This window comes from Danaus plexippus, chromosome 11 (genome assembly GCF_018135715.1).
Source record: "Danaus plexippus chromosome 11, MEX_DaPlex, whole genome shotgun sequence".
Classification (NCBI taxonomy): domain Eukaryota; kingdom Metazoa; phylum Arthropoda; class Insecta; order Lepidoptera; family Nymphalidae; genus Danaus; species Danaus plexippus.
In genome coordinates, this window is record NC_083544.1 from 5,504,337 (window position 1) to 5,529,467 (window position 25,131).

Sequence of the window (25,131 nt, forward strand, 5' to 3'; positions counted from 1 at the left end):
TTATAAGATTGAAAAAATTTCTTATACAGATTTCTATACGAATCTATCAGTTACGAGAATTTATGAAACCGTTTCCACAGGGAACTTTCTCCAGATGTTAAATGACGTTGTATGAAAGATTATCTCATTGTAAGAATGCTAAATTATTAATTAATATAGATCGAGTTCGTAAATATAAGTTAATACTAGGTATTTGAATAGAGAGACATCGAGCTTATCTGAAAGATGAACAGGAACAAGATGTAAGTATTGCAGGTATTAGAATCTATTATTATACTCAAAATGTATAGCAACTTATATTTTTTTAGTACTCATCCAAGGGCTCTTTACTAGCTTATAACAATACTTTTTGATATACATATATAAAGGTATTGTTACGCAAGCGCGCATATTATAGAGACAAAATTAGGTAAGACATTTGTAAATTAATATTTTTAAAAGAATAATAATTGTAAGTTATAATATAAAAATTTCCAAGTAGTACATATGTTTAACAGATTATTACACTTTTGTATACAATTAAACTGATTGATTAATGATGCTTCTTAAGATTAAATAAATCGGTGAAATGATTATAAATGACTCAACAACTTTATTTAATTATATTTTAATAAAGGTTGTTCGAACCTTAACATAGCTATGCCTTAGTAATTACGTTTGTTAGAGAATTAAATAAATGTATAGTTTTCTTTCATTGTACTTTTTTTTTACAGCATGTAATTTCAGCCAGGAAAACAACGAACGAAATTGTTACACCAATACCATATATGATAAAAATTCCCTGCAAAAGAATATTTAAAATAAAAATATTTACCTGATGTTTAATAACAAAACTCAAACAAATATCATTTTAATTATGTATTATGTTAGTACAATGTAAATAATAAAAAAAATATACATATATTTTAATAAATCTTTATAATAGGACACTAACATTTTAGCCTCTGATGCTACAAAATTAAAAAACAAATAAAAAAAATCAAAAACAAAAAACATACTTTGTCGAACGTTGAACTAACTTCTATTAACTTTTATTTGATCTTTGTTATTAAAAAATCATATATACAAATCGATTATTATGATCTAACTAAAATAATATCCTACCACAACGTGGCGTATCGCAAGCGGTTCAATATTCTCTACGTCTCTTTTTGAACGTGAAAGTTTCACTTCTAACTGAACTTCATAATCCAAATGTTGCAGTGCTATCTAAAAAATATAAAAAAAAATAAATAGTTTTATTAAATAAATCTTAATAGATATAGTTTATTTAAACATTACTTGGGTCTCCCAAGCTAACAAGAGCCCGGATTCGTGAAGTCGCCCAATGAGCTTATTAATCTTATCTGTGAACACCGAACTCTTCCTCATCATGATAACACACTGCTCAAAATAGAATTGTTCAAGCATAATAGTTAAATCCAAAGACGCCTCTTTCGTGATGTATTCTCCGATAGCAAAGTAACCTTAAAAGTTATTTCTCTTGAAATTACGGATAATTTGTCTCTATTTCATCAATAAATTAAATATATTTTTACCTGCCGGCAATATTTCAATGCTGAACGCCAGGTTCCTCGTAAAACTCTTCTCTACCAATTCTTCGGCCGAATAAGTCTTAAATTGGCTTATCAACTGTTTAATCAAGGGCTGTGAATTCAATTTATCATCAAGTTAGTATTAAAGCACAACTTATTATATAAGCGTAAGTGTTTTTACCTCTTGGGAGAGAGTAAGAGAGAATGTCCAAGCGGTATGTGTAGCTCCCCATTCAAGTTTTCGGTCAACCATATCTCTGATAGTGTCTACCGTGGGCTCATATTTGGGGACTGTAAAAGTAGATGCTAAACCTCCTCCATAGGCGTTGTCTAATACAAGACCAGTTATCATCATCCATCCTAACACGCTGCGTATACGCCATGGTTGGAAAAAAGTCGAAGACACTGACTAAAAGAATATATTATTGTCCCTAATTTTAGAAGCCCTTAAAGTTTGCTCACTTTAAATATATAAAAATATATTAAATATTATATTGTATTATAACTCCCAATTATTTACTTAAATTTGTTAAAATAACACATGAAAATATGTTGCTATTTGTGATTAGACATTGATCAAATTTATATAGCTCTTGCCCATACATATAAAACAAAACAAAATTGAAAAAGCTATACGTTTAATCGATTTTACATCAAAGCTTCGTTGGCATACTTTTTCCTTTTATTGACTTTGTAAATAAAACAGTGGGTTTTAAACCATTATGTTTTTTTTTGCTTAAAATTAATTTGCGTTTATAAATATCTAAATAAGCAAGATTTTATAAGAGAAAAATGCAAACTCTTTTGTTTCTAAAAAACAAAAAGTTACACTATACACTACGAAAATATTTTCAAATTACTTTTATTATATTTTTTTATTTCGAATGGATAGTGCTGCACTGTCATTCCACCTGTGAGAAAGTGGAAATGAAGTCGTTGGCGGTGAACGCACAATCTCAGTGACAGCCTATTAGTTTTTTTCTTGACGACGCCCAACAGCCAGATGCGAGGAAGGTTTCCAACGAAAGGATGGACCCGCTCCCTTCGTCTTTTCCACCGATGATATAAAGGGGATGCAGCACCCGTCTTCGGATCCCGTTACCCTCCACTACCAAGAATTCAACATAACAAAGTTCTTGGCGCTTTGAACTCGGTTCAAATTACAAAGCAGCTATTCAGACCGACCCCAATACGGGTCATCAGACATTATGCCGGAAACTAACAAGTCAGTTAGCAGCATGACTTCGTCTGATGGACGGTAAGTATTTCGGCGGCCGATGTTATGGCCCTCCACCAACATATTTTATTTTAAATTAAAATAAAGTAAATGACTCACCTGTGTTATCAGAATAGCAAAAGTCGTAAAAAAAACCTTATCCAATTTAAAGCCTCTAGCGATACTAAGTGCCAGAGATGAATAAAGAAATGTAAAAAATATTCCAATCCACATATACAGACTGAAAGGCAATAAAGGCATTGTCCAGCTCGCTAATAATCTAAAAATTATAACGAATGGTATCAAACTGTACAGATTTTTTTTTACTGCGATGATAAAATATTCGGAATAAAACCTAGGCGATGGAGCAATACATGTTATACCAGTTCGTATATAGGGTGCGGAGAAATCCATCTCAACATATTCTTCATACCACGAATATAGTGCAGCTGGAAAATAAAGAGCATAAATTTTTCATACTTTCTTATGTAAGCGTTTTAAAATATTTTGAGTACTTATTCCAAGATCCGCTCTGTCTTCGAACACCGATCCTAAAACACCTATACCAGTTTGGTTTGCGTATATTTCACCCCATTCTTCTTCATCTTCTCTTATTATCTCAATGGTACAATTTATCCATCTATACAAAAGGAGGTGTTAATTTATTTATAAGGAATTGCTCGGATATATAGATATTGCAATTATACCTGCAAAATTCTTCTACAATTCGCACATCTATACCATCTTGTCCTTGTGGCACAATACTTTTGTCAATATCTAATATAACGTATGGTTTGTAAGTAAACGCGGCTACCGTAACTACTTTTCCGTATAAGTTAAGCATATTGTGAGGAAACAGATCAACGTTGTATGCAAATTGAAGAGTGCACGAATCCCATACATCGAGATATACTGGCAAGTCATTGTTGTCTCTACCCACGAATTGGTGCGTAACTAAATCGTACTTTTCACATTGATTTTCAAATCTTCCAAATTGAGGTAAAACAAGTAGAATATTTGCCACAAAACTCGTTTCCTTCATAGACAATACTTTGAGCAGTTCGTAATTGGAGTCATTCAATGGTAACTTCGTCGAAGGTATCATAACAATCTTTCGATCGCTCCTCCTGACATTCCCCATGTGAATAACCTTATCGAAATTCATCATAAAACTCTGTGGATCATCCATTTGAACAATGTAATCGGAACAGCCCATTTGCGACGCTTCGAGCATCATATTAAAGAGTTCTTCAGTATCATTATTATAAAAATGAATCAAACTATTATTGAATTTTAATTTGAGCGGACCTTCCGAAATCAAAGTCATGCAACTAGACGAAATAAGATATTTGTCTATTAACAGTTGTAAAATTATTTCAATTGAAAAAACAACATTTTCTACCGAAATCATTCTATCGCATTATTTCTGCAAAAAGTATATATACATATATATTCTTTTTTTCAAATAACGTAAACTTGTGTCACATATCAGGCGACTTTACATTTACTGAATGTATTTTAAAGGATTATGGAGACTTAACAATGGTTGTGATGACAATAGTCAAGCCTTTTGACTGGTAACATTATAAATAATACATCTTCTTACCTAATTGATACTTGAATGATAATGATGCAAACATAAACCCTGAATTTAGTTCCATTATGTATTCTGAATGACGATAATCAAATGATAACTATTTACCATTGTTTACGAGGTGGACTCTTCAAAAGAAATTAACGATTTGTAATTGTAGACTATGAAATGGAATCGTAATATATATATGTAAATGCAATGTTTAATATTTAACTGTCAAACGTTTTACAAACTGTCACCTATCTGTCAAGTGATATTTAATAGAATTGGGTATACAATTATTTTAAATAGCCGAACATATTACCAAAAAAAGGTATGTAACAAAAAATTGTTATCCCGCATTTCATAATTAGCCGTTTTATTTACACTACAAGTAATAATGTATTTCTAAGATGTTTTGCCGCCTTGGCCACTGACTGAAAAGCTAATGGATATTTTATTATTGTTACGCGACAAAACACACGCGGTGGTAAGCGCCACCATGGTATAGAGGAAATGATTGATTTTGATCATTTACTCATTTTAAAATAGGAACTTTTTTATTTTAAAAAATTAATTTATTCTTACAATAATTTTGGTAATTACCAAGGAGTAAACTACAAATTTAGCAGCTTTACGCATTTATAAACGGAGTCTTTTTATCACTGATTTCATTTTTATTTTAAAAACATACTATTCATTGATTTCACACAGAAAATAAATTAGACAAACGGAAATGTTACGTGATATAACTCATAATATCAAGATTTATTTAGCTGACTTAGATGAGTGTCACTTGTGTGGTCCAGTTTGTATAACTTCAAATATATCTGACAGCAAAAGAACAGATTGAAATACCGCTACAGCTTCTACTTACGCAACGGAATGTGAAAATAAATTAGAAAGACGATATATTATTATAAATTAGTATAATAATGTATGTCATATATAGTTACTAATTCAATAATGGAGAACATTACTTTTAGTATTGAAAATTTTTCAAGCAGTATGGATGCATTTATATTTTTTATTTTATTAACAATTACGCTACTATCAATTACACTTAAAAGTTAAATGATATATGCTTTTTACTTCCGCTTATATTCATCTAGCACTTTGTTAACGTCTGATGTTTATATAATTAAAACTAAATATATTAACGTATTTTTTTTTCAGTCTTATACTTAAAATAAATAATAAAAACTTCTTTAACAGAGTCTATTGTGAAAAAACAAACGAAGCAGGTGAATTTTTTGACAAGGCGTAACTTAAATATGTATATTCATAAATAACATAGTTTCCAACGTCATTAATATTGAAAAGTTTTGCATATGAACCAAAAACTTAACAATTCAAAAGACGGAATAAATAAGTTTACATTTAATTTTATTAAATACTCGTGTGTGTGTGTGTGTGTAAATGAAATATAAGGATATTTATAGCTTTATTCCCTGTAATCGACACCCCAAAGATACACTTAATACCCTAATACAGTTAATAATGTGCAGGTTGTGTAAACAGTAACCCGAAACTAAACGGCGAAGCGACATAATGTCCCGAAATTCAATATCCTACACGACATTGGTTGAGCTTAAAAAAAATGATAAATATGCACACTTTAAAAAATACATTTATTTTCATTAAATAATATATACAGTAGAATGAAATTAATCCTTCTTGCGCAGTCTCGCGCTGGATATCTCAATGGCCTGCAGCCAGTGTTTGATCTCTTCGGGGCATTCGGGTTTCTTCTCGACTCCCGGAATGTTCTTGAGAAGACCATCAGCGTCGATGTTAATAAGGTTCTGACGGGATAGTACTATGGCACGGACGAAACCGTCATGCAACGTTATGAACTTTTGTTCTATGAACAGAGATTTGTCTTCCCAATACACCAACTAAAAAATATATATTAATAAGTGACAAAACTTTCATATGTGCAAATCGTATAATGTATGACGTAAGTAATATAGAATTTTAATTTTAGAACTCAGATTCTTGAACGGTCTTATAAATTATATGAACCTAAATAATTTTATGTTTATAGCGTTTAAGTGTACAAATAAAAAAAACCTTATTTTTTAAGATGAAAACATCGAAAGAATTTGGATACGGGGCAAAATAAAATTTATATGCATGTAACTCTCTGGCAAGCATAGCAATTGCACTAGACAACTAGAAAGTACACCTAGCAGATATATAAGACGATAAGTCATCATCAAAAACGCATCAGACTATTTATAAGAAACTTAATAGCAAAAAAAAAAAAACATTTTAATACAGTAGTGTATTTAAATTTAATTACTAATGACTTTGCATTAATTTATACAAAATTATAAGCAATTAAAATTGATATAAAACAATAAGTTCATCAGTCAAATGAAGTGTGTGATTTTAATATTTTTATAAAGAAAAATATCTCCAATATATTTAAATGAAACTAATATTTTTCGGATATACTAAGCGTGTTTTATTATTATTATTTTTTTGTTTCATTTAAATGAATAAAACTCGCGGAAGTCGCGAGACACATCTCGTCTGCCCGTGATCACGGTTGCTGAAAAGTAACCGAAACGTCGGGAGTATGTAGTTTTTTACAAAAGTAAAACACGCGTAGTTTATCCGAAAAATACTAGTTTCATTTAAATATAAAATTGGAATCTGACTGTGGTTGACATTATGGTGTAGGCTTGTGAAAAATGTACTTAAAATATTACGTAAATATACTGACGTCATAACAAGAAATAATTACGAAGATATGAAATCAATCAATTAAAAACTAATTTCTTAATATACATTGGTATCAATGGCATTCATTTAAATAGTAACCACTAAAACAAATATGTTATCAATAATCACCCTCGTCTCCACTTTGTATGCATTAAATATGGGAATGGTTCTACGGTATCGTATACTGGATGCGCCCTGGAGGACATGTCCGTCGACTGCCTTAATATTCCTATAGATGCCGGTCCTGTCATAGAAATGGAACCTTGCGAAGTCCAAATCTCTCACGTAACGAGCATTATTCATGTGTCGCAAGAAGATGTCGACATCCTGGGTGGTACATATTCCTGAAATATAAATAATACATTCTACTCAGAAAAGAAGTACTTCAAGAGGGTTTAGCCTAAGTTTGACGTCTTTTAGTTTTTTTGTCACAATGTACATATAAAAAAATTTACTTTTGCGTTTTAGGTAAGGAGCAACTAGCAATTTTTACAGAATAAAGTATAAGACGAAGCACTTAAAGCGAGTGAAAGTGTTGTTAAAATACTTGTCCCATATACACTTTGTTCTGAAGTTAACAGTACATGGCAACAACCACCCGTGATGGTTCAAATATTCAATAGACGACTATTGGGAACGATCCCACATTTTATATATTATGCATTTTTCAGGTAAATCATGACAAAACAGTTCTGATAATTAACATACAAAGGATGTGTATACATTGTTTTGTTTATTCTTTACGTAATTTTATTGATTTGTATAGCGGCTATTGAAATTTATTTCACTTTAAATATATGACAATACAATGGAATAAGCCACAAAAATTTTAAAATAAACTTAGTTCATTATACAATTCTATAATACTCTTAATATTCTTAAGAATTGTAGATACTTTGAATTGATTGAAGGATTTTGTAAAAAAAAAGACGCAGGAAGCAAAAACATACAAAGTAAATTTATTTACTCTTCTTAATATAATCATTATTTAATATTTATCATAGGTGGTCAATCATTATTAGAAGGTTCTACATCAAGTTTTAAAATCACACGTCATGTATTTTCAAAACAGACTCCTTAGAAAGATCGGAAATTTTCATAATTTCGCCAGTTCTGAGAAAAATACCAATACTTAGTAGCATTTCATAATTCATTGACTTTTCCAAATCCACGACCACTGTTGAGACTTGTGCAGGAGGTATACCCATGATCGTAGACTGATAAAGGCTCTTATTTCATAACAGCTAGTAGAGTGACATATTTCCAGAATTAATTATTTTTCATTATAATATTGATTCAAATCTTGTCCGGACTAAATTAAGAATAAAATCCAAAAAAAAATCGTATTTAAGTTATAAGAGTATAATTAATACAGTTGATAGACAAGACTTTCATACAGAGGATGAGCACAATCAAGGCTATGGAAATAATTTACGCGAAAGTTTTGTTTTATTTTCTAAAAAAAACTCAACAATTTATATATCTTTTGGCTAACATCGCTCTTACCCTTAAAATAGGTTATTCCTTACGATTTGGTTTATTACTATATAGTTTATTTTAGGTTTTAAGTGTTTTATATAAAACTGAATATCGGAAAAATATTTACAAAAAGTATAGTTTTATAAGATATAACTTATTATATTAACTTAAAATTGATTAACATCAGAATCCGTATAACCACATATCATTATTAGTACCCTAGTCGGATACAATAATATTATTATTATTATGTTATTATAACTTCTTTAAACAGTACTTAAATACCATATATAGTAAAAAAAATGGTTGCAATCTATACAAAATATTTTTTCTTATATGAGATATTAAATACCATTAATGATATATTTATCATATTGTTCTTTATCTAATATGTTTATACATTTAAAACGTAATTATTTTTCTCATCAACCAATAGCGCTAAGGTTGATTGTAATTATATTTTGAGAAAACGTCCATATACCTATTATCTTTTATTAAAATAATATAATAAGCCCAGTGGTTATGATCAGACAATCCCAGATTGATCTCTTATTGGCCTATGTCAATATACAAAAAAAAAATTACCCGTTTTTGTTTTTCATTTTTTAACAAAATAAATAACTTGAATCTTTGACAAGTCAGAGCTAGTTCACATAGAACTATTAATAGCCGCTTACCGTAAATGTGACGTGATCAAAAGATTCCATAGAAAGATACAGCATAAAACAGTAATATTGAATTTAAACTTTGTAAGAAAATAATGAGTAAAATACTGTGATACAAAGAGAAAAAACATATCTGTTATTTACAGTGTAAAATAGATATTTAAACTGAAGATATTACATTATAGCTACTTAATAAAACTCACACTCACCGTAAATTGTTGTGGAGTCATTAACACCGCATTTCTTTTGAAACAGTCTTCCAAACAAAATTGTGAAAGCAACACGAATAAAATAGTTAACGTCGAAGAATATATATGATAGCAGAACTAACGCTACAATAAAACAATACATTTTTAATAAAAAAATAACTTTATAATAACAAAATTACGATATATTAATTTATTGCAAGGTAAGTATATTCCGGACAGGTGAAGTTTATATGACTCAAGCTGTTTGTACAATACACAAACCAAACAAGCGAAGCTATCGTACGAAGTTCATATCTGTCTTGTATAATAAATGTGTGCTGTACAAAACTAAACCTTATGTACGCGCCTGGCGGTGAACTCTAGGTAGGACTACATAATAAGTGAGCATAAATTAATTTTAATCTCTAACATATACTGTTTTTATAATTTTTGTTCTCAATTCATTTCTTATTTATCGAAAAGTTATTCTCATAGTGGGTGTCTGTGTTTTATAATTCTACATCTATCAGAAAGTAGTAAACTAAAGTAGTTAACTTAAAGACATAAAGAAAATTCTAAACGGTTCTTTAATTTTACATGTATTTTTTTTTCAGTTTACTCATTTTTAATGTGACTTAAACGAAAGGGAACAGTTGTATAAATAAAATATGTACAGTTGTATAGATAAAATATTTAATAGGACATATCGTCATATCCGTAATATATTAAAAACATAATAAGCATCTCCACAGATAAAACATAATAGCATTCTATATTATTTGAAAATTCCTTTTTATTCCGTTTATTTCAAGTCATCGGTAATCTCAATGTCATCTTCCAGTGTATTTTTTGTTGCGCAGTAAGTTTAAAATATAATTAACGTAAAAAAATACAACATTTTCGTTCTATGGATTTTGTGGTTGTAGTTTTTTTTAAAGTCTAAATAAAATACTTTATCAATTAAGACTACGTACTTGGTACATTATAAATATTTTACTTCCAAATCTATCCTAGTAAAGCTACATTATACTAAGATACAAAATTGTAGGTATATCTTATTGTTTACATGTTAAAGAATTGCTATATCTCTTTTAAATACAAATAATGATTATCCCATTGAATAACATTCTTACCTATTGACTAAAACCACAATGATATTATAATAAACCATGAAATATAATATTATTTAATAACTTTGAGATATTCTTTTGATATAAAGTATGTAAGATAACAATTTTATATTGAAAATGTTGTCGAAATATCATAGTTGTCGTACTTATTTTTTTTATTTCCATATATTTTAATGTTTTATGTAAGTTTACGAATGACGACATAGTTAAAATAAAATATTTTACTTTTATTAATTTTCCTTCTTGTTTCTATTTCTTTTTTTATTTATTTGTGAGTTACAAGACAAATTTAAATAAAAGATATCTAGGTATATGGGATATATTAGTTGAAACATTTATGGAAATAAAATACGATTTACTACTTACAAAACATTTTATTCAGAATTCTTTATACAGTATACCTACATTATAATTAAATTATTAATTTAATAAATTAAACAAAATAATTATATCCTGTTAATTTTTTTACTGGACATTTCCATACTTTGCAGCCATTTGGAAATGTAATTTGGACAATCTGGTTCACATTCGGATCCTGGGAGACCTTTTATGAGATCTTTAATATTGTTTGTGTTTTTGCCCATCGCATATTGCCGAGAAACGAATAAATATCTTACTTTTCCATCATGTACTGTTATCACTTCGTGTTCGAAGAAAAATGACCTCTCATCCCAAAATACCAACTGAAAATAATAGTGTAAATTTTAATAAGCTGATTTCACAAATATAACATACCCACTTAATTAAACTGTAAAACAAGTATTGTCAGGTCAATGACCTGACTTTTAATCTAACAAAAAATTAAGCTAATTTCTCACTTTTGTATTAATCTTATATGGAACAAATATCGGCATGTCTTCTTCACGTAAAATCAAAGTAGAACCCTGCAAAGAGTGAATACCTAAAAGCCGACTCCTCTTATAAATACCAGTTCTATCATAAAAATGATATTTCCCAAAGTCAATGTCGCGAATCAAACGATCCACACGCATTGAATTGAATGTTAATTTGCATTCCTTAAACGTACACATTCCTGCAAATAAATATAAATATGCATAATGTTTATTCAAATAAAACGATACTTTGTCGATAGTATTGTAATCAACTAGATAAAATTTATATTGAAAATGTTATTAGTAACATTACATTTAATAAAGTTTAATTAATATACCATAAATCACTGTAACATCTGCCAAAGAACAGCTTTTCTCACATAAACGCCCACTTAACACGGTGAACAATGTTCGTATACCGTAATTTATATCACTAAACATATAGATAATTGTTATAAAACATAAAATACATAAAAAAATCATGTTTAACAGAATTGGATGATTCTACAAGATGTTGGCACACGATCTTCCTTTGTCTTAACTTGTTAACAGTACCACAGTAACTGTTATAGTGTTGCTACTCAGTATGATAATGATTTTAGGTTGACCTTTGCACATTTGAAAATGTCTAATATATTCATAGAATGACTATTTTCAGACAATCTTTAAATAATTTTTAAGAAAAAGATACAAATTGTATAATATTTATTTTAGTACTTTACAATTCACAAATCTATACGAAACGTTATTTGAAATGCGGACTCGCTAAAATCTTAGATATCGTTATAATACATTTTTGACCAAATATAGAAAAATAGGCACAAAATAGACTCATAATAAGTTTGGACTTTGTATAGATTTGTATTGACTTTGTATTTACTTTTAATAAATAATAGACTTATAAAAAAGTTTGGACCTGAAACATCAATAATAATCCATAAAAATCAATGTTTTTCAGTTTTTTTTTTTATAACAAACCTTGAAACTGTAGGTATAATACGTCAGTTGCAATTTGTACTTTGGCTACTAAACACCTTCCTATTGAATAACTTATGCTTATTGTTTACAAAATTCCATGAAATTCTATTGTTTACATCAGAAATACCTTGTTATAGACAATTTAAAAGACATTGACCTAAAGACCTCTTCTTGCTGAATTTGTTCGAAGAACTCTATTACAACATGATAAAAATACACGTAACGTTATGTCAAATAGAATCATCAGCTACGTATTATCAGATTATAAGTAAATTCTGCATATTAATTTACGCGGTAAATATTATTTAATAACGAAAAAGTGTTCATTATAATTTCTTAGCTTAGCTACTTATTTTATTCAACTTTATACGTATAACATATTGATTTAATAACATCAAAATTTTATTCGGAAATTTAAATTATTAAAACATCATATCTAAATCTTTATTATATCTAAAACTTGGCAATATTATTTCATTAAACATAAACAACCAATGCTAAAAGGAATAAAAGCAAAAATAAAATCGTAATAAAATACGTGTTCCTTGGGAATATACGTCTTAATTTTAGAGTTGTATCACGAATTTGTTATTGTCCGTGATAATAGCCCACGGCGATAGGGGCTCGGTAATTGTATTTACTTAACTGATTTATATTAATTCGTTCAATCCGTGAGCTCTGTTTTCTTATAATACATCAACAATTGCTTATATTCAGTGACACTGAGCTGAAACTTTAGTATAACCTTTATTGCTTCAATTGAAGAATCATATTATTAAAAAAAAAATCCAAGTTAACTTATTCATTGTAACTCAATTAAAATAATTTAGTCCTTACTAAAAACATTGCTGTAATTTTGTTTATCCAACTATCTGTTTCCAAACCGTTTCAATCTTGAAATTTATAGAAACAACAAGGAATTACCAAAACTTTGTAATTAAAATCTTATTTGCAGTTGGTAATGAACCCAAGTCCGTAGTAAGATATGGAGACGACAGATTTCTCACGGCAAAGTTTAATTCACTGTTAAGTTCCTTATAATTCGCTTATAAAATATTCAGTGCTTCCAATGCTACGTTTTTCAAAATAATTACTTCAATACTTACTAACTACTTACTGCAAGACAGTATAATTGTTAAGTTTTCTGTAAGTACAGAATACTCTGGTCATAAGATTTTTCACAAATTTAAACCTAAGAAGTTTTTATTTTGTTTGCAGCAAACCGTTCTTATGATAATAACTACCCTCCCTACCCTTTAGTAAGTCATAGCATTTTCACGCGAGAATGTAATTTTCTAACGTATTATTTTTGATGCAAACTATAAGTACAATTACCATAAGTTTTGAACGTCAAACTAAACATATTTTAAACTATTTGTTATCAGTATTATCCACATACACATTGACTGTTACAACATGTTCAATTTGTATTTAAATCATCACCAGGTATCCTATTAACTATTAAGCAGTGGCGAAATATAAATACTTTTACAGATCAGACTCTGAAGAGATTAATAATTTTATGTGACTGAATCTTCCGTTTTGAACACTTGCCAACGATATTCTATAATACATAATGTTTTAATTTTAAATAGGTATTTATGTGTAGATGTGTTTATTATTATCCGATAAAGATAAAAAAGCAAACAAATTATTAATATTATTATATTTTATTAACCCAATAACACTTTTTTGGCATTAATCCTTTGGCATAATAATAATTATACTAACATTGCAGTACATGGAAATACGTAGCTCATTAGCCAATTTAAAAAATAATTAAGCATAGAAGACATTTCACTTAATTTATACTTAATATCAATAACATATATATCAGAGTCTGGATGTATTGTTACATAAAATAACTTTTCACAAGATATGTTCTAATGATGACTATTACACTGCCTACAATCTGGGGCGCAAGCTGGTGGAGTGTGTTGCAGGGGCAGTAACAAAGGGCCGGATAGAGCTGGGAGTGCCGGCAAAGGCACAAGCCATTCAGACCCGCACACGCGACCCATCACCAACGTTGGCAGCAATGGACGTGGCCCCACAGGTCGAAACGCCGACCATCGCGATTCAACTTCTTGAGAACTTGATACGTTCTCATAACGAACACCGCTTGAACTGGCAGTTGATTTGTCACGTTGAGCCTAGAAGTACATTATAGAATTAACTTAACGGACAAAAAGATAAAAATCTGTTTTAAAACGTTTACGAAACATTTTTGTTCTATTACGTGTATAGCATTGCAGTGCTCCACAGCTCGAAGCAAGTCATGGTTGCATCTTCGTAACACCAATTCAAGAACCGATCTCTTCTTCCCCGGGAACAACTTCCTGAGCATGTCCAGTCCTGCTGTACTCACGCTGCTCAAACTTTCTTCGTTTTCACTAGCACTAAATGAATGATTTATAAATTTTTCTAAATTGTTTTAACATGTTATTAATTATCCTAATAGCTAATAAGCAACCCTTACGACCGTTTGACTTTTATTGAAAGACAATCTGATCATGAATAAAAATTTTTTATTGTACAAATATTTTTATATAACCGTATCGCCGCGATTATAACTTACCTAGAGCAGCGTACTTTTAAAAATACGGGAAACTAAGAATGACTCAATTAACAAGATTAGAAATCGATAAAAAATTTAAACCTTTCCAATCTGAGCGGTCTCTTCTTGTGATTTAAAGCAACTAATAAATGATATTATATACCAAGATCGCGCATTTGCATTCGAATTTCCGTCGTTGTCTTGAGTTGCCGTGCAACAGTCAGGTAAAGAATCGCTCGTTTCACTGTCAATGTGGATGGGCTACAACAACAAAAAAGACAAAATATTGGCCTTGTAAAGACGTAATATCTTTTAAGCATTTATCTGCAATCACAGCGTCTTCTTCCACTTTCAATCTCTCTCTTTCTTTTTCTCTATCCCACTCTCAAATTACTCACGCTATGATCATCAACAACGGAGTCTGGATCAGGTCCCGAGCTGGGTGAAGGTCCTGTAACTCTCATGCCGTAAATACGACCCGGAGGCAGCGACGCGAGATTTGTGCCGCTCTCGACCGACGCCAAATGTAAGGCTATCTTGTCCTCCGCGGCTTGTTGTCTTTTTAAGGCTACCTAGGTGGTAATTTCGTCATCATTGCTTTGTTTTTACCATATCATGCTATATTCGATTGGCCTAAAATTATGTTTGCGATCTAATAGATAATTAATTATAACACAATACTTTGTGTAGTGTTAGGTAGTAATTAACTTGTTATAGTGAAAATACTTCAACAATAGGAAACTTGAAAAATATATCCCGTAATATTATCCATTAAAATGTTACACTAAAATGGAAATTCAGATCAAAAACTTTCATCGTCAACAAGATTTAAGACATTGACCGATTGGTAAACTGATATATAAATTAATTTAGCAGAAAATCAATGACAAACAGACAATGTTTGTGTTTGGTGAGCGGTCACCCAAGGGATCTCTGGGCGACAACCGTCGGCCGCCTCATTGGAAACGAAAATAAAACTTGATCCCTACAAATTAAATAACTAAGTCCCCGGAATACTTATACGGTAAATTCGATACTAAAACATTTGCTACTAAATATTTCATATTATCTCTTAAATAATACTCAAAAATGATAATATTATTCGTTCAACTAACGTTTTAGTTGTTTACAATGGAAAAAGAAGTTTTACAACTTATTAAATTCATTAATAAAAAAAATCTGTTTAAAGTTGAAAAGTAGGTACTGTTTGAAAACCGCACTTTAATCGATCTTATCAACATATTTAAATAAAGGAAGTGCCTCATAGTATTCAGTCCCGTAGGACATCGACAGCGATGCATTACTGAACAAACCGATCGATGTTTCATCCGGCGTCGACATAAACACGTGCCACTTGTTTAAATAAACCCGACGCATTAGCTGGTCTCGATTTCACTACATTAAAACACATTAACGCATCTACTTCGCGTTTTATTTCTGAACTAGGTAATGCGATGTCCGTGTCTTAAATATGAAGTTTCAGTATTTTTATATTAAACTTTAAAGCAAGATCAGTTTGTTATAGATACTTATATGAGAACCACTTATCTTAAATACTATTTATTTTTTCGCATTTTCAATTGAAAACATCTAATAATCTCTTGTTATGTAATATTGTATCTGTTCTATTTTTTTAATTACATTCTAACATTCAAGACGATCATAGGCGACACGGCTTGTCAAATAGAAACGAAAAGAATGTAGGAGTATCTATCTATTTTATATAATGTAAATAATGTGTCTGCAGTAACAAGGAAACAAAAATTCTTGGAACAAGACTTCAAATTAAATAGGTTTAATAGTAGTTGCGTTATATTGTGGACTATTATTATTCCCTCAGATTTCTTAAGTTTAGCAATAGTTAAGTAACCATTTTTTTTGTCTATGGTCGTAGTAGAATTCTACATAGATACTTTGGGATTTATAGATATATATGCTCAATGATTGTGAAACATACTATTCACTCGTATCCTGGAGGTGGAGATGGTCTTATAAAACTTATACTACAAGTGACAATATTTTTCTTATTGTTATCAAATTAGCTCTATTAAAACTGATAGAATAATTTTGAAGTTGTACATTAAATCAATTATAGTCAGCCGTATCATACACATATGTAAAAAACTAAATTTTATTCTCAACTATTGTTTTCATGAAAGGTTAAAGCAGTTGTGACACTATTCATAAGTGCAACATATATTTTCTGAAAGAATTCTTATTGATATCTTAATACCAACGGTTTTTTTATTGACAGGCTCGTAACAATGTATAAATAAAGATACTTATAACATCGATACTAAATAATGAGTACTAAGACTTTAGCGAGTTTTATTTTAATCGATACTAAAACTTAATAATTGCTCATTGATAAATTCTTTTAGTTTCTGACAAAGTTTCTTTCGAAATCGATTAGCTCATACACCAGTGATGCAGAAAAATCATTTATTAGGTTATATAGAATAAGCCTTATATTAGAATTGTTTTTATTTAGGAAATTAAAATAATTAGATTTTATTTTGAGACAAACGTATATTAAAACAAAAGGTATTAAAATAATTTATTATAAGTATTATTTACTAAATTTATTTAATTAAAATTTTATGATTATAGCAACACATATTTAAAAAGAGTTTAATTAAGTAATAATATTGCTTTGAGTTTTTATACTCTACTAAAGTGATAAAACAATACTTATACGACGGCATTATTGCTATTATAAAACAAAAACTACGACAATGTTAACGTAAAAAAATATATACGTAACATGAAACGTGCAGTGCATCTTATGTTTAGTTCTCTTCTCATCTCGTCTGTAACCAAAACGTCGAGAGTACGTTTTTAAAAATAATTATAAAAGCATATCTAGTAGATCCGAAAAATATTACCTACTCGCGAAAATCTTAGATCTCATTAGTTCTCGTATCTTTACAGTGCATCCATCTTATTATAAGTTAAGTTATGAAAACTATTATAATCTCACCTGTGCGGCCATTATTCGCTGCCGCTCCTTTATCAATCCACATTTCGGACACTGACAATCTCGATAAGCACAAGACTTCTTGTGTCCCCTGAGACTAGATATGAGACCGTGGTTGCGACATCGAGCGCACTTCGGAACACGGGCTCTACTGTTGTTCATTTTAGAGTCAAACTCAATAATATATAAAGATTAAAACTCACAAATGATATTAATTAAAAATGTAAAAAAAATCACATAGTAACTTTAAAACTGTTATAGGAATATAATTAGACAAATCTTCCGCCCACACAACACTCCGCCCTGAAACTATCGGTAAGCTTGAGTATTTATTTCTAAGCGTGAGACGGTAGGCGTCGCTACAATGAGTTTGTATCCAGAGCGGGAGAACATCGACTTCATATCACAGGAGATAGAGTCAAGTTCCTGATATCTTCCCAGCATCCCGTTCACCCCAAGCCGCCCCGCAAAGCTAGTCAACCAATGGGAATCGAGAGCAATCTTCATTGGTTACAAACTTCAGTTGGAAAAACAACGGAAATTGTGTAGCTTTTGGCTTGTATTACATTTATAAAAGCAACAATGACAGTGTTGTAGCCTATAGGTGTATTTAAGAGTGTGTTTACGTTATTATATTTCATACATATAGATTTAATTTGTTTCGCTTTGATAGTATGTACACTATTAATTTACGTTTGGGTACTTTCATTTTTCTTGGAATTTGTTTAGTAACAACAATTTGTTTAGTAACAATGTACTTATTTATGATACTCATGTAGTCCTTTCTAGCTATCCCAAATGCCGACAGAAGTATTTTATATTCATGTTATGGACATGGACAGAAGTATTTTACATTAATGCTTACTAGTTATATTTATTCTATCTGAATTACGAATTAAGGTTTTTGTTAAAGTACGGTACCTTTCTTGGTAATGTTGATTTAAATTTTACAAATTTCATAAAAATCTGTGAGGGTAGGTATAACTTAATAATCCACTTTATCATTTATTATTTAATAAATATTTCGCTAGTGTGGGTACTTATGACACTTGAAATCGAGTTTGAAAGTTAGTTTCATTCTGAAAGGGATTACAAAACTCTAAGAATAGAAGTTGATCTTCTTCACTCCTCTGATCATCGATGAAAGGATAGTAATATAACTTCGGGCTATTTATGACACCTTTAAAAGCTTAAAGTCGATTTTGAGCACAGAGCGCATTACGTTTTATAATAAAATTTAAATATTTCTATTATAATATTTAATAAATATAGGGTAATTTAGAGCCAGAACAATTAGTTTAGCGACGGACTTAACTCTCATGATGGTAAATAAAACATATGAATATATTTATTTAACCGATAATAAATATGATTATATTTCATACTAAAAATATGACAATTCCTTAAATAATAAAGTACTTTTAAGTTTGATAAGTAAGAACATTAAAGGTAATAAATCAGCCTTTATTGAGATGGAATAAAATAATTCGTCAAATGTTTTATAAACATTTTCGTTTAAATTATCGCTTTTAAAAACGATTACAGTATCGAAATCCAAATAATATTTAAAATCTCCAAAAATATAACAATATAAAAATACGTATTTAATAAAAATATCCAAAACGAAGATGCAACCTTCCATATTATATACCTAACCAATGCTTTAATTTTAAAATATCTCAATTTAATTATTAAGCAACTTAAAGTCCTCCACAATATTTAGAAATAACAATCATGACCGGTACAATACAAACGTATCTTCGGGATCCGTTCCAAAAAATAGACTAAACAGTATCTACCAATTCAACCGCAGTAGTTCTAATAATAAAAAGATAGATTACAAATGTCAATGTCAACACATGTGACATGACAGCACTCAGCAGGAACTTTCACATTATTTTTAACTTTTATATTTCGTTACATTAAATAATATACTGGTATGATATCAAGCAAATTCAAATCGAATGAAGCCATAGTTTAAATATAGAAAAAATGTCATTCTCTGGAAATGTTTCATATTCATCTATCGAAATACGTTGTGATTAGTTTTACTGCCTGCAAACGAATTACAAATCGCACATAAAATATAATCTCATCTTTGGATCGGGTTAATATAGAAGTTATATATTTCTATAAAAGTTATCAGTATTTTTTCGTATTCCTTCGACCTAATGCTTTACACGTTAAGACAAAAAGGATATCAAGTACCAACCAACCAACCCACAGACAATTGGACTTTACAAATCCTATTACGTCCATTTTGATGATTGAAATTCTAAACTCCGAAAGCTATTATTATATATTACATTTAAAAATATCTATATCAATATTCTTAGAGATCATATTATTATAAATCAAAACTTATCATGAAGTTATGAAAACTTTTTTAATCTTGATTTTAAAATTATAGAACAGTTAAATATTTTTTGTTGGAATGTAAAATATATTTATTTTTTTCTTAAAACCTTTAACAATTATTATTAACTTTATGTCATTTAATATAAGCAAAACCAAGAACTATTAAGTAATAATGAGACACATAATTTACATTACAAATTCTTTATTTGTTTTTCTTTTTTTCATGCTGTTTAGCTGCCTTTTTCTTCATAATTTGTATTCTTTTATCAGCGGATATGATGTTAATATTAGGTGTCACCACTTTGGACGGGGATGAGGAAGCTGAACTACTGCTAGATATTTTCACTGGTGTGGTAGACCCTGAGACTTGAGTGGGTGACTTTGGTTCTGAAGCCTTGTTTGGGAAAGCAGTTAGAAACTGAGATGACAGACATGATGCACACTTCCATCCCGACGCCATGTCATTATCACTTATAACAGGCTTGTGACAATCCTGACAACAATTAATGTAAAGTTACAGTAATTTTATATTTATAACAATATTATTGCTAACTAGCAAACAGGTCTAAAAGCTTCTGGAGTGAAATAAGTATGGTTAAATTGTAGTAATTAGTTTACAAGTCGATTTATAACAATTTAAAAATACCTGATGGTAAAGTGCATGGCAAACATCACATTCCACTAAACGATTTCCAGCCTGAACTGCAATTTGTCTGCATACAACGCAATTCAAATCTTCTTGTAGGAAATCGAAAGATAAATCTCCATCCATCACGGAACCGTCATCGTTCTCTCTTTCAGGTATTTGTATTTGTTGGGGGCTCTGTTGTGGAATTGCAACTGTTTTCGTAACATTTTTGTCACCTTTGTGCTTTGATCTCGAAGGTGATTCCATTTTTTCCTCATTTAGATATTTTTTTGGGAGTACATTACCTAAAGTTTTTGAATTACCGTAAGTTTGTCGAATCATATCATCCAGAGTCAAACGAAGTTGCTCTGTTGAATCTGACGCACTTGAATGTAGATACTTTAAACATAGTTTAATCGAAGGATCGAAATCAATCGAAGACATTATTTATATATAATTAACCAATTTCAATTTAATAATAATCCAAGTATTTTCAGTTTGTAATTGGCAAGGGAATTGACAGCTCCTAAAAGTCATAAACGGAAATGTCTTCACATAATTTATTTGTTATTCAGGTTGAGCAAATATATGCATTTAAGAATACTTGATTTTATGAGAATTAAATAAAATATGTATAATTATCAGTACAATAAAAAAGTAAAGTTTCCAACTCATTATTTACCTTAAAATTATGAAATAGTTTGTTTTAGAACTGATTGTTTCTTTCTAAAATGTCAAATGTCAGTAACAGAAAATGAGATCAGACCCTTAAATTCAAAAAGTAAACGTGCGAATAGTTATTCATGTTTTTTTACAATAAAACTTAAAGTATTTATAATTTCCATTTCCTAGACTTAAACTAGAGACCCTTCTTTTTTATGTTTTAAATAAGTATCTTTTTATGGGGAAAAACATACTGTGTTAGTCACTACACCTACGATTTCATTTGTTATCATTTATGTTTTTCTTACAATACAATGATGTTATTCAAGTGGACTTGTTGCGGTGTCCTTATTTTTTTAATAAATATTTCTGGGCGACAATGTAACGTACAAATAGGACCTGATCCTTGGGATTACGTTAGTCCTATAACTTTTGACACAAATAACAACGCAGAAATACCACCCGACCTAAGAACTGCGCCACCAAAGAAAGTGCAAACCAATAATTTGGCGACAGGAGAATGGTTTTACAAACGTATTCTAGCTTTTGTTTTAAAAGGAGGGCAGATTAAGGTAAGTTGTAATTTTGAAACATTTTCAATTGCTGCAATTCAAACTTGTATCGATTCTAAATAAAAACAAATTTTACTTCTAAACCAATGTTGTAATTTAATTCAAGCTATCAAAATTTATGTGTATTTTATCTCTACATTTCTATGGAAACAGATTATTAATTTTTCTATAGAAAAATGAAGATGGCAGTGTTGAAGTATCACTACAAATGAGATATAACACAGAGCATTGGAAAGTTCTTAACGAATATGTTCTGCCAAGTAAAGCTCTCTCTGAAGACATGTATAGAAGATCAATGGGCTATATTGAGGAGGCCATCTATAAACCGACCATTACTGAAAAAATTGTTATGGCTTGGCATGAGCATATTCAACTTTACATCACTGAATACAAGGTAATAAATTTGTAAGATAAAATTATACAAATTTCATATTTGGATAGAATAATTTATTTGATATTTATAATAATAGTAAAAATATTACATTTAAATTGTATGCAATTTATTTATTTTTTATTTCAAGAATATTACTTTTCCTTTTTCCAGACAGAAATCACATGGCTATTTAGTATTATGGCAGGTGTGGGTACAATTGTGTGGTTATGGAATCACATGTCTCATAAACACTTGATATTTGTTGTAATTATTGGACTGTATTTGTATGAAGTATTCACATCATATAAGGTTAATAAGCATTTTTATAAAGCATTTTTTTATAACAAGTAATTTCTAAGATGGTGTAACTTTCACTGATATTTTGACTTCAGGAGGCAGAAAAACAGGAAATGGAAAAGTTTATGCAGGCCATAAACACATGTAAATGGTATATTTGGACCTCAGAATGCGAGGTCCCACCACCCGATCCATTAATATTCATAAAACATATGAATCCTCTTAAGATTGGTGTAAGAATGTTTACAACATTACTATCAGAACCTATGTTATGTATCAGCGAAACTACTAAAGTTATGATACATGGAGTGACAGGTAAATGTACTATTAAGTTAAATATACTATTTCTGTTATAAACAATTCTTTTAACACTACATTAATGAGTTATGTATGTAATTATGCAGAATGAAACACTACAAATTTTTAATATCCATTATACCTCCTTAGAATTGCTTTAATGATTAACTTTTTTCATTTGCATCAATATTCTAAATGGTAAAAAATAAGTGACCTCATGAAGCAGACATGTGCTTTATAAACAAAAACATAAGCCAAACAATTGAAAACAATAATCAGTAATCTCATATTATTTACCAATACATATATTCATAACTATTGCTATGTAATTGTTAGTACAATAGACAGCGAGTTTGAATTTGATATGAAGCACAAAGATTTTTTTTTTAATTTTATACGTTTTTATTTAAGGTTTTGATACACCAAAATATCCAATTCTAAATGTGTTGATTATATTAATATAGTATATTATCTCAACAGATGGTCTGTGGTATCCGTTTGACAAGATCATGTATGGAGTTCTAATGATATCCTTCAATCTAACATTAGTATTATTGCTTGTAATGATTTTATTCAATTTTGTACTCAATATACCATTCAACCTCAGTTTTGGATTGGTAAAAATTGCATTAAAGCAGCGAGATCGATCCACACCGATAATGAGACACCAAGAAAGTCCACCAGTACAGGCAGTTGAAATTGGTGATAGAATTAGCGGAGAAAATTTAAATAAACTTCTGGATATTTGTTCAAGATCACAACTAGCTCAGAAAAAACACAAAGAAACCTTGGCCATAACATGCGATCCTAAAATTAAAAGATCAGCCAGCACCGGTAGATTGCCTAGTCTGGCTGCTTATGATGGAAATCAGAATAAATTATAAATTTATTTAAAATTACTCAAAGCTATACCTATATGTACAAATTAATTGGCATCTAATACAATAATTGAAAGTGTACAATGATGTTAATGTAAACCTACAGCTTTCTTTGTAGGAGTTTTCATGGTTTACTCAAAAACTAACAGTTTAAAGATTTTTCTTCGACACTACTATTTATCGGATATTTCCATGAAGCTAACGATATATAAATGATAAAAATTAAAACAGTTCAGGTTGAGGAGTTTTGGAAGAGTTTTTATCCAAGTTAAATTTGTCAACATTTTTTGTCGCGGGACGGAAACCCTGTTCCAATTTCTGTATGTTTCATATATTTTTCGTTAATCCGCCATAATAACTTTGTTGTGATAATTTTTTTTATGTTTACACTTAATGAATTGTGATTTTTTAATTATGAGTAATGTTAGAGTTAAGGGTATTTATATTTTTAAAGCTTGTAAATAAAATAACTTTTTTATGTAATATTTTTTTTTATTATTTTCATTTCGTGTTATGATGCTCGATGACAAGTGGGAAAAAATATTATGAATCGCTTTACCTTAACACGTTTGGTTCATATATAAGCATTAATTTATACAATAATCAGAAGCAAATTCTAACCTCAATTCAAATACAATAATTGCTATTGGTCAACAAACATTCGAAACCTCGTGGTAAATAACGACGTAATAATAACAAAAAATCATTTATTTCTATACAAATACTCCATAAAGTCTAAATTTTTCAATAATAATAATGAAACGGTTATAGATAAAAAACATTTTAATTTCAATTCTGGAAAAATAATCAATAATATTGACCCAAGTTTATTTAGACTTCCACGCGAATATATGGAATAATTAAAAATAATAAGAAGAAAATGCTATAACTGATGTTTAAATATATGTAATAAAAGATTTTTGATTATTTATTGCTAAAATATGTTACGCTGTTGAAATTTTTCTTTGACAAAGTAGGTAGCTCACTCGATTCTAAGAAGAGTTTAATAAGACTCACTATCTGATATATGACTATTGATTAGGTACTAATATTTTACCGGAATGATTTGAATTCAAAATAGTTAAAAAAATTCTTTAAAGGGATTGGGATTGCTACCATGATTACTATTATAAACCCCTATTTAATATTATTGCCATAATGTTCGGGCACCACGTTGTTACAGATAAAACGTTAGTATTTTATT

At 29.6% G+C, this 25,131-nt stretch overlaps 6 protein-coding genes across 8 annotated transcripts; 1 reads left to right on the plus strand and 5 right to left on the minus strand.

The window, feature by feature from the left end:
• Positions 1-572: 572 nt before the first annotated feature.
• Positions 573-4,260, minus strand: LOC116765727 (glutamate receptor ionotropic, kainate 2-like). 2 transcript variants are annotated; one of them, XM_032655307.2, is made up of 9 exons: positions 3,459-4,260; positions 3,267-3,391; positions 3,107-3,200; positions 2,872-3,031; positions 1,717-1,944; positions 1,539-1,647; positions 1,282-1,466; positions 1,105-1,209; positions 573-781 (listed from the first exon to the last, which is right to left on the minus strand). In XM_032655307.2, the coding sequence occupies exons 1-9, from the start codon at positions 4,160-4,162 to the stop codon at positions 692-694; spliced, it is 1,800 nt and encodes a 599-aa protein (XP_032511198.2). In that variant the 5' UTR covers positions 4,163-4,260; the 3' UTR covers positions 573-691. The 2 variants fall into 2 exon arrangements, with proteins under 2 accessions (XP_032511198.2, XP_061378105.1); XM_061522121.1 differs by having other exon boundaries at positions 2,872-3,200.
• Positions 4,261-5,934: 1,674 nt separating this feature from the next.
• LOC116765987 (protein THEM6-like) lies at positions 5,935-9,659 on the minus strand. Its single transcript, XM_032655640.2, has 3 exons — positions 9,408-9,659; positions 7,184-7,398; positions 5,935-6,222 (listed from the first exon to the last, which is right to left on the minus strand). Exons 1-3 carry the CDS (start codon positions 9,547-9,549, stop codon positions 5,992-5,994), a joined length of 588 nt encoding a protein of 195 aa, XP_032511531.2. The 5' UTR covers positions 9,550-9,659; the 3' UTR covers positions 5,935-5,991.
• A 1,241-nt stretch (positions 9,660-10,900) lies between these two features.
• LOC116765852 (protein THEM6-like) lies at positions 10,901-11,887 on the minus strand. The gene is made up of 3 exons (XM_061522026.1): positions 11,688-11,887; positions 11,335-11,549; positions 10,901-11,199 (listed from the first exon to the last, which is right to left on the minus strand). The coding sequence occupies exons 1-3, from the start codon at positions 11,830-11,832 to the stop codon at positions 10,963-10,965; spliced, it is 597 nt and encodes a 198-aa protein (XP_061378010.1). The 5' UTR covers positions 11,833-11,887; the 3' UTR covers positions 10,901-10,962.
• Positions 11,888-14,010: 2,123 nt separating this feature from the next.
• On the minus strand, positions 14,011-18,165 carry LOC116765854 (doublesex- and mab-3-related transcription factor dmd-4). The gene is made up of 5 exons (XM_032655478.2): positions 17,865-18,165; positions 15,283-15,456; positions 15,048-15,145; positions 14,567-14,726; positions 14,011-14,480 (listed from the first exon to the last, which is right to left on the minus strand). The coding sequence occupies exons 1-5, from the start codon at positions 18,021-18,023 to the stop codon at positions 14,211-14,213; spliced, it is 861 nt and encodes a 286-aa protein (XP_032511369.2). The 5' UTR covers positions 18,024-18,165; the 3' UTR covers positions 14,011-14,210.
• A 2,239-nt stretch (positions 18,166-20,404) lies between these two features.
• Positions 20,405-21,377, minus strand: LOC116765627 (integrator complex subunit 12). Its single transcript, XM_032655175.2, has 2 exons — positions 20,866-21,377; positions 20,405-20,712 (listed from the first exon to the last, which is right to left on the minus strand). The coding sequence occupies exons 1-2, from the start codon at positions 21,289-21,291 to the stop codon at positions 20,422-20,424; spliced, it is 717 nt and encodes a 238-aa protein (XP_032511066.2). The 5' UTR covers positions 21,292-21,377; the 3' UTR covers positions 20,405-20,421.
• A 209-nt stretch (positions 21,378-21,586) lies between these two features.
• Positions 21,587-24,410, plus strand: LOC116765905 (uncharacterized). 2 transcript variants are annotated; one of them, XM_032655542.2, is made up of 5 exons: positions 21,587-22,082; positions 22,255-22,476; positions 22,627-22,764; positions 22,848-23,067; positions 23,530-24,410. In XM_032655542.2, the coding sequence occupies exons 1-5, from the start codon at positions 21,825-21,827 to the stop codon at positions 23,931-23,933; spliced, it is 1,242 nt and encodes a 413-aa protein (XP_032511433.2). In that variant the 5' UTR covers positions 21,587-21,824; the 3' UTR covers positions 23,934-24,410. The 2 variants fall into 2 exon arrangements, with proteins under 2 accessions (XP_032511433.2, XP_061378013.1); XM_061522029.1 differs by having other exon boundaries at positions 21,950-22,082; positions 22,236-22,476.
• Positions 24,411-25,131: the final 721 nt, after the last annotated feature.

Coding starts and splice junctions, on each gene's coding strand:
- LOC116765727 (XM_061522121.1), bottom strand. CDS start 4,162: ATGATTTCGGTAGAAAATGTTGTTTTTTCAATTGAAATAATTTTACAA. Junction 1,945..2,871: donor TTGCTATTCTGATAACACAG/GTGAGTCATTTA, acceptor ATATTCTTTTAG/TCAGTGTCTTCGACTTTTTT. Junction 1,648..1,716: donor CTCTTACTCTCTCCCAAGAG/GTAAAAACACTT, acceptor TTGAATTCACAG/CCCTTGATTAAACAGTTGAT.
- LOC116765987 (XM_032655640.2), bottom strand. CDS start 9,549: ATGTATTGTTTTATTGTAGCGTTAGTTCTGCTATCATATATATTCTTC. Junction 7,399..9,407: donor TGACTCCACAACAATTTACG/GTGAGTGTGAGT, acceptor TTTATATTTCAG/GAATATGTACCACCCAGGAT. Junction 6,223..7,183: donor CATACAAAGTGGAGACGAGG/GTGATTATTGAT, acceptor TATATTTTTTAG/TTGGTGTATTGGGAAGACAA.
- LOC116765852 (XM_061522026.1), bottom strand. CDS start 11,832: ATGATTTTTTTATGTATTTTATGTTTTATAACAATTATCTATATGTTT. Junction 11,550..11,687: donor AGATGTTACAGTGATTTATG/GTATATTAATTA, acceptor ATTTATTTGCAG/GAATGTGTACGTTTAAGGAA. Junction 11,200..11,334: donor CATATAAGATTAATACAAAA/GTGAGAAATTAG, acceptor TATTATTTTCAG/TTGGTATTTTGGGATGAGAG.
- LOC116765854 (XM_032655478.2), bottom strand. CDS start 18,023: ATGAACAACAGTAGAGCCCGTGTTCCGAAGTGCGCTCGATGTCGCAAC. Junction 15,146..15,282: donor CCGTTGTTGATGATCATAGC/GTGAGTAATTTG, acceptor TTGTTGTTGTAG/CCCATCCACATTGACAGTGA. Junction 14,727..15,047: donor AATGCAAATGCGCGATCTTG/GTATATAATATC, acceptor TCATTCATTTAG/TGCTAGTGAAAACGAAGAAA.
- LOC116765627 (XM_032655175.2), bottom strand. CDS start 21,291: ATGTCTTCGATTGATTTCGATCCTTCGATTAAACTATGTTTAAAGTAT. Junction 20,713..20,865: donor GCCATGCACTTTACCATCAG/GTATTTTTAAAT, acceptor AATTGTTGTCAG/GATTGTCACAAGCCTGTTAT.
- LOC116765905 (XM_032655542.2), top strand. CDS start 21,825: ATGATGTTATTCAAGTGGACTTGTTGCGGTGTCCTTATTTTTTTAATA. Junction 22,477..22,626: donor TTTACATCACTGAATACAAG/GTAATAAATTTG, acceptor TCCTTTTTCCAG/ACAGAAATCACATGGCTATT. Junction 23,068..23,529: donor TATGATACATGGAGTGACAG/GTAAATGTACTA, acceptor TTATCTCAACAG/ATGGTCTGTGGTATCCGTTT.